Source organism: Carettochelys insculpta, chromosome 1 (genome assembly GCF_033958435.1).
Source record: "Carettochelys insculpta isolate YL-2023 chromosome 1, ASM3395843v1, whole genome shotgun sequence".
NCBI classification, from domain to species: Eukaryota; Metazoa; Chordata; order Testudines; family Carettochelyidae; genus Carettochelys; species Carettochelys insculpta.
This window is the reverse complement of record NC_134137.1, coordinates 4360702-4369276: the sequence shown is the minus strand read 5'-3', so window position 1 is coordinate 4369276 and position 8575 is coordinate 4360702. Positions and strand designations below refer to the sequence as shown.

Sequence of the window (8575 nt, the reverse complement as noted above, 5' to 3'; positions counted from 1 at the left end):
CAGAGGGCAGGAGACAGATCACTTGATCATTGTCTTCGGTCCACCCCCTCTGGGACACCTGGTACTGGCCACTGTTGGCAGACAGGCTATTGGGCTGGATGGACCTTTGGTCTGACCCAGTGTGGTCATTCTTATGTTCTTATCTACTGAAAATAGCTGTAAAGGCCTTGGCCACCTCCCTGCCCATTTTTTCCTTCAGGCTCAAGGAGAATCAATGCATATCCAAATCTGCCTGCCATTGTGCATCCACAGCTGACAAAATGGTCTTATTTCTTTTAAAATATATTTGAGTGGGTTTGTATAAAGCACAAGCTTCCTGGTCTGAAAGCCAAACTGTTACCTGTTTTCTATTCAAAGTTTTACTATGCTTTCTGTCTGCTTGAAACAGGGGGTTCACTCCGCCAAAGCTCCCAACTCACCTGGGAGTAGACATAGCTGTTACTTGTGTTAAGAAAAGATGTTACAAATGTGAAGGGGACACATACACATCACAGGTTTAACCAAGTTTCATTCATCACCTGGTTTAACACACCCTTTTACAGCAATCTGCAACATGGGCACAGTAGCACCAGCCTCAATAAGGAGTCCGTGCTGATTCAGTCTTCCGTTTTCTCCATTGTTCTTGAGATCTGTGTTTCAGACTTGAGCAAAAACGGCTGGTACAAGGTAGATTTACTCCCTCAGGGCTGTCAATGTGCAACTTCCGAACGGCGTCTAGAAAGGAATCATAGAGCTGTCGATACATTAAAAAAATAAAAGAAAGAAAAAAAAAGGAAAAGGGAAAGAAGGAGTGTTAGTCTCACCCACTGTTTGTTTTTAGATCAATGAGAGACCAGGTCAGTGCCTAACCCAATTATACCCTAACCTCAATCGTCACTCTTGCTCATTTACATCTTTGACATCATTTCTGGATACCCTGTTCTCTGGTGAATCCTGGGAGCCACGGTTGCCTTCATCAGCAGAGGTGGATAATGAGGGATAATCTAGCTCATCAGGCTGCTTCTAGACTCATTGGCTTGGGGGTAGGTTCTGGCATATCCATCTGTGGCTGGGCCAAAGAGGTCCTTTTGGCAACTGCTCCCTCCTTGGAACTCTCTCTGCTTCAGCAATTGTTCCACGAGTGCTCAAAAGACCTCAGAACAAAAACAAACTCCAGACTTTTGAGGCAGGTGGTGAACAGCTCCATGTTTCCCTTCAGCTTTTCCAGTTTGTGAAACACGCACTCTTGGAACGAGATGGCTTCTTTTAGTGTAGTGCTGGAACATTCAAAGAAGTGCTACACTACGATTGGCAGAGGGTGGTAGGAGGAGCTCTTGCGGGGGTCATATGACCCACTTCTGGGTGGGTCAACTGACCACACAAAACTAGCCTTATTTGGTCAAACCTGCTCTCCAGGTGGCCTTATGGATTCCAAACCCATCCTGATTGGTAGAAGATGCTGGGAGGAGTTCTTAGAGGGGAAATATGACACCCTTTGCCTCTCGTCATGTGTCTGGCTTGACCTTGGAAGTACTACCCACAAAGGTGGGCCTTCCAGAAACAGGTGGCCAGCGCCTAAGGGGAGGGGCTAACATTTGATTGATGGCAGACACTTTATTACTACATCCATATTTTGACTTAATAATGGGCTTTGGTCACTTGCCCTCATCAAAAGTAACTGAAAATTCTCCCCACTAGATACAGTCTCCAGGTCTCCTGCCACACTTGCCCAGAAATTACCCATTGCTCAGCCTTCCCAGAAAATGTTCAACGCTCCAACCAGTTCTGAAGAAATGCCAGAAATCCACTACCATCAGATAAGATCCAACATCTGCCCTCCCATTTCTAAGTCAGCTAACAGAGAAATTCTGCCGCAGCATCATGTCCTGGCTTGAGCCATGACTGAGAAACATCCAGCACCCTGCAGCCATTAGGCACGACTGCAGATGTTTTTATAACGAGCATCTCAATTAAAGCTGTTCTCAATAAGGGCTACCCCAGAAACTTTAGCAAGTACAGCAGTGTTGGCCAGGGGATGATATTATGCCACATCTCCAGCTGGGGGAATACCTTAGTGTAGACACATTTTCAGACTCATAGACGTGCTTTTCCTGGTGTTGCTTTTTCACTAGCTGCTGGTATCAGCTGCCTCTACAAGAGGAGTGTTTGCCAGTGGATCTCTGTTGCCCTTGATGAGACCTTAAAGTCTGGTGGCGTGTGGGACCTCAAAGCTTTTTCCCATTACTGATTAGATGCTGAGTTGGCAGCAGGGTGTTGTACCCTCCAAGGGGGCTACATCTTCTCCATGATGCTACAATCCCAGGGCAAGGCCTGATCTCTGCACCCACAGGCCAAGCCCAGCTGAGACACTCTTGTAGACCCTGTGGGAATGTAGTGAGTCAGTATGGCCTCCTGCTGACTCAGAGGCAGAGGAGGCTGCGCAGAGACCCTGGTGGGCGGTCCCGGAACCAGAACACCAGTGGCCCCGCCCCTCAGAGGGCAGGGCCCAGGGCTAGAAAGGCCAAGGGCAGGGCTCGGGACCCATTAAAGCCTGGGCCTCCGGGCAGGGAGGAAGCGCCTGCACGAGCTCCCCGGCGCCAAGGGCGGAGGGCCTGTCGCCGCCCGGCCAGGCCGGAGGAGCAAGCCCCCAGCGGCTCCGAACAACCCCAGATCCAGATGCCCCAGGGGGACTACCCAGACTTCCCAGACCTGCCAGGACCCTCACGCCGGCGGAGACCCCCCGCCTTGGAAGAAGCCCCAGGAGTGGCCTGCCCCAGAGTCCTGGCAGATCCCTGCAGCCCTCAGGCCCAGGATCACCTCGGGTCCAGCGTGCTACCGCCGCCCGACTATCCCAATGACGTTGACATGAGCGACTGGCCGGAGCCCCCGAAGGTGGACGATTTGGAGGAGACCGACTCTGCGGGACCCCCAACCAGATGGACTGGGACCTTCCGCCAGTGGAGGTAGAGGTAGGAAGTGGCCTGGGGAACGACGCTGCCCAACCCATGGCAGTGTGTTGCGGCCTGGATCCCCACTGCCGTGGTCGTGTGTGAGTGACCCCCAGGGCCCCGGGCCGGGTCGCAGTGGAGTGGGAGGGTCTGCGACCCCCTACCCCCTCCCTGACAGGGCCAGCCCGCGCTGGGCCTGTCCTCAACCCCTTGTGCTGTTGCCCCTCCCCGGACTGAGGGCTGGGGCCTGTATTGTATTGTAACGGTGAACTGCTGACCGCCCCGAACTGAGTGCTGGGGCTGGTGTTCTAACCCCTTTTGGGTGCCGCCCGCCCTAGGCCAAGGGCTGGGTGTCTCGGGACTCTTACAGGGAAACTCCCCAGTGCCAGCACAAGCTCTGAATCTTGGCCACTCAGTGGTGACATCCTGAGCCACAACTCTGGCATGACCAGGAGGAAACACACAGAGAAGTCCTCAAGGTCATGGAGCAGCCAGGTGCCAGACACCTGTGCAGGGTAGACCTGGCCCAGACCTGAAGCTGGAGCTGGCTGGACCACAGGCAGTGAGTGTCATTGTGACCTCAGCCATGGAATCACAATAACACTCCCATGAACTTCAGCTATCACAACTGTTCATTTCTGCTGCCAAACTGCAGCTGTGATTCTCTTGCAGTCAGATCTACGAATTCATTGAAGAACACGCAGCATTTGAAGAGGCTACTAGAGCTAATGACCCTCAACAAACCCTGTGTGGCTTTTAATTTGTTTTACAATAATGAACTTTCCCTTTCTCTACCGCTTATCCCTGGTGCATTGACCTGTCCAAGCCTCTTGGGGCACCATACACCTATGTGGGGACTGTCCTGGTGCACTGACCTCCACAGCTCCCACTTGGGACCATTCACCAAGGCAGGGGAAAAGCAGGGAACTGATTATCTGTCTCACACTCACTGCTGAGCTGCAGCTGTTCAGGGCTGGCAGAAACCCTGCTGGGATTCCACAGCGTAGGCTATAAACCTCCCTCCCCAGAGCTCGTCTGGCCCTTCACAGAGATTCTCCAGACACCTCCTGCTGCCTGCTCAGAACCTCTCAGCTTCACAGGAGCTGGGTGAGTGCCGGGCTCTGGAGCCCAGAAATGGCCCTTGTCAATGTTACCTGCTCCACATCATAACACAGAAGGAGCACAAAGGTGGCTGAGGGGAATCCCACAGGTTGTCCCAGGTCAGGGAAGTTCAGACAGGGGCAAGCTTTGGGTCTGGGCCACATGACTTGAACACCGGTCTGCAGGAAACGGGCTTAGCTTGTGGGGACATTTAGCAGGGCACAAGGGGCCAGTTACTGACTGGGGCTAGGATGGGAAAAGTGAATTCAGCATGAATTTCCTTCTTCCCCATGGAGCTGGTGCCCTGGATGCTAAGGGTGTGTATATGCCATACTGATCAAGCAAACTGTGTCTAAAGTCAGTGAATTCAGCGTGATGAATGCACGGAACAGAACGCCACAGAGTTAAAGTTTAATTCAGGACAAGCTTGAAGAAGCAAGGCCAAAAGTCCTGGGTCTTCAGCTAATTAGAATTAAAACAACTCACTAAAATACTAAAGAATAAATACAGAGCTGAGTCTAGGCCTGAGACTCTCAAGCTTTATTGCACCATGACCACCTTCCAATAACAAATATTACCTTGGAGAAGGGACCACAACCTGAGTCCCCAAACCCCTGTACATGGATTAGGGAGGGACCTTGAGCCCCCACCTCTCTGGGCATCAGGGGCCAAGCTGAAGCTTCAGGAGTTCAGAATCAGGGGCTGTGAAGAGGCTCCGTCCTGTACTGTGCTACTGTGAATAAGCTCACAGACCTGCGCCATTCCAACTAAACTGATTTATATGAACAGTTGTAGACAGTGGTGTGGACTCTTTAATTGTGGGTCAAGTGGCCTCATAATCTGGTTAAACTATCCTGGAATAAGCAAGCTGAGTAGTAACCGAAAGGTGGCTGTGTTAGTCTGTACTCCAACGAAACAAAGTGGCAGAAATGTAGCACTTTAAAGACTAACAAAATGATTTATTCAGTGATGAGCTTTCGTGGGACAGAAAGTAGGATAGAAGGAGGGGGGTGAGAGGTGGGGGATGTCAATTGTCCTGTCTGAGATAATTACAAGCATCAAAGGAAGGGAAGCTGTTCTTGCAACGCAGGAGGTAGCTGAGAATTGAACAACAGACTAGAGGGTGAGACTTGTGAGATAGAGTACGTATTCTAACTTATCACATGGACATGTGGTATGAACAGAGACATCAGCTACCTCGCGCACGGCAAGGAATGCTTCCCTTCCTCTGGCGCTCCTCTCACCCTTTCCCCCACTTCTATCCTATTGGATTTTTGAGTTTTTATTGCAAGTCTTTTTCTTTCTTCTTTTTTTTCTTGTTGGTCTTCTGTACTTATAACTGTCAGTCTGTGTTGGAAATTAAACTGGTCTGAAGAAGTGTGGGGCTCGCCCATGAAAGCTCATCAGCAAATAAATCATTTTGCTAGTCCTTAAAGTGCTACATTTCTGCTGCTTTTTCTTATTCAGCAAGTGATGCTTGCTTGAGAGCCCTGGAGAAAGCTTTGGAGTAGCCAATCCACAGTCCCTCCACGACCTTCTCACCAATATAGGCTGCTTCTAAGGCTCCTGGTCCTTCTCTGCTATGTCCTTTATGATGAAATGCTTTCCAAGAGACTAATTAGCCTGAACTGGGCCACATGCATCGGGTTGAGCCATCTGTGGACAATAGCCACATACATGATAATCCTCAATGCACTTCTATGCCCTTCCCTGCTGCAGCCATTCTAAAGGCAAGGCACAGTTAATAAAACCAAAGGGAACCAAGACTCACCTTCAGTTGACAGTGCTGGCCCATATTTCCAACTGGTGTAGATGGGTACAATTCGTAGGGTTCTCCACCAATTTACACTAGCTCAGGACTCAGCCTGATGAATGTATTTTCAGGAAGGTTTTTCATAGACCTTTTCTAGTGCATGTAATAAGAGGAGTACAGCGAAAAATAAAATATGCTGTGAATGGCTACTGAGCCCTCACGTATTGCACCATGTCTCATTTTCCCATGGGACAATTTATGATTGTTATATGCTTGGTGATAGGGGCAGGAAACAGCCATGCAGTGGAATTGAACACACTCAACTGGTCTCACCATGGCAGTTGCCAACTGGACCACCTCCCACCCCTCCACCTTCATCCTCGTCGGCATCCCAGGACTGGAGGAGGAACATGTCTGGATCTCCATCCCCTTCTGCTCCGCCTACATCCTGTCCCTCCTAGGGAACGGCTTCCTCCTGGCTCTTATCAGGGTGGAACGGACCCTCTATGAGCCTATGTACCTTTTCCTGGCCATGTTAGCATTGGCTGACCTCATCGTCTCCACCACCGCTGTGCCCAAAATCCTCTGCAATTTCTGGTTCAGGGATCAGACCATTCACGTCAACATGTGCCTGGCCCAGAGTTTTCTGATTCACTCCCTTACAGCCATGGAGTCTGGGTTCATGCTGGCCATGGCGTTTGATCGCTACGTTGCTATCTGTAACCCTCTGCGACACTCGGCCATCCTGACCAATCGTACTGTAGGCATGATAGGGCTGGGCATTGTGATGAGGGGGGCTGTGTTACTTGGTCCACACCCATTCCTGCTGCAGCAGCTCCCATACTGCAGGACTAATGTAATTTCTCACACCTATTGTGAATTCATGGCACTGGTCAAGCTGGCGTGTGTGGATACAAGAGTCATGAATTTCTACAGTCTGGCCGTAGCATTTCTCACTGGGGGGTTAGATTTTATTCTCATTGTCATCTCCTACATCCTGATCCTCTCAGCCATCTTCAGCCTCCACTCCAAGGAGGCGCAGCTCAAGTCACTGGAAACCTGCAGCTCCCACGTCTGCGTCATGCTGGTGTTTTACATTCCAGCAGTCTTCACCTTTCTCTGCCACCGTTTTGGCCATGTGGCTCCCCATGTTCACATCCTAATTGCCAACACTTACCTGATCTTCCCTCCCATGATGAACCCCATCATCTATGGGGTGAGAACTCAGGGGATAAGGCAGAGAGCGCTCCACATCTTGGGCATCAAACCAGCCTGAAAACCCTTTGGATGGGGAGCAAAGTTTCTGCAGTCATCATCAGAGCAAAAGGGCCAAGGATCATAATGGTTCAACCATTTGCTCAGACTTCCTGTAGCAGGACAAATGAAGATGTTTGTCTGAGTCTGCAGCCCAACAGGGCTTCCCCTTTTCAATGCTATGGGAAATGAAAACTTTGAAAGTCACTGAATGTGATGAAATGGCAGAGCCCTCAGGGAAGGGGCAGACCTTGGGTCACACATCTGTGGCTCAGCTCCCATCCTGAGGAAGGGGATTCATGGCCATCTTGTTATTGGATTTTAAAATAAACATGTCAACCATTAATGCTACCATTTTCCTATGTTTGCACCAAATCTTGTGCCAAGTGGATGAAGTGAGGTGTGTAATGAAAGCTAGAGATTCACTGAATCCTTGTAAATCTGTATCATATTTATATGTGAAGTTATAAATATTGCCTCTGTACTTGTATCTGAAGTTAGCACACAATAGGAGGTGGGGCAGACAATTGTGAAAGAATGTCTAATCGGGTGAAGCAGAATGGAGTCTAATCCACATCTCAGGAATTTCACTGAGATGTGTCATCTGACCACACGGTCAATGACAGAATGCCCCAAAAAAGGATGTGCAGGTAACCTAATTGTGTGGTTCTCCGTTGTGTACATGACAAAAAGCAGGATTTTTCCTCCACATGGGTACAACTATAAAAGGACTCCTGGCAGCAGCAATCTTGCCTCCAGCCTTCTTCAGCTTGCAGTTTCCATCTTGTCTTCAGTCTGCAAAACTCCATCTTTTCTCCAGTCTCTAGGCTGCAGTTTGCAGGAACATCTCTGCTATGAATTGAGCCTGAATGGTCTTTTGGTCCACCCTAACAAAGGATGTATTTTCTGAGACTATTAAGAAAGCAGCCTATTCCTCCTTCTGCATCCCAGCATCAAGGAATTTATAACTGATGTATGTAATTTGATTGCTTTAACATTTTCACTCTAACTTAATTCTTACTTTCCTTTATCAATATACCTTTAGATTTTAGATTTGAAAGGATTGGCACAAGGTGCTGCGTTGAGTAAGACTTAAGTATGTATTGCTCTGGGTATGTGGCTGGTACCCTTGGGTACTAGAAAGATGTGTGTGGATTTGGTGAGATTGATTTTCATAACCTCTTGTTTGGGGAAAGGACCCCAGCCTGGGCTGTAAGTGACCTTGTTTTATTTGCCCAGGTTAGGCTCTCTTAGCAGTGTCTGGGAAACCTTCATATATGATGGAGGCACAACTGGCAGGACTCACAGAAACAGGTTCCAACTGGAGTGAGGAGAATGGTTTCTGCTTTGACTATACAAAGCTCTGCATAGACATTTGACTTCTCCATGTGACTCTAAACTCCATCTTGTTAATGTGATTTTCCAAAGAGGAACATGGAGCATTCCTCCACATGACATAAGATATAAAAGACCAAAGAACATATCCGTTTAGCCTCTTTCCTGCTCCCATCTCTTTGTTGCTTCAGCATCTGTGCTGCAT

At 49.1% G+C, this 8575-nt stretch overlaps 1 protein-coding gene across 1 annotated transcript; it reads left to right on the top strand.

Annotated features, from left to right (window-relative positions):
• The first annotated feature begins 6115 nt into the window (after positions 1-6115).
• On the top strand, positions 6116-7057 carry LOC142002247 (olfactory receptor 52K2-like). The gene has a single exon (XM_074978209.1). The coding sequence runs from the start codon at positions 6116-6118 to the stop codon at positions 7055-7057; it is 942 nt and encodes a 313-aa protein (XP_074834310.1).
• Positions 7058-8575: the final 1518 nt, after the last annotated feature.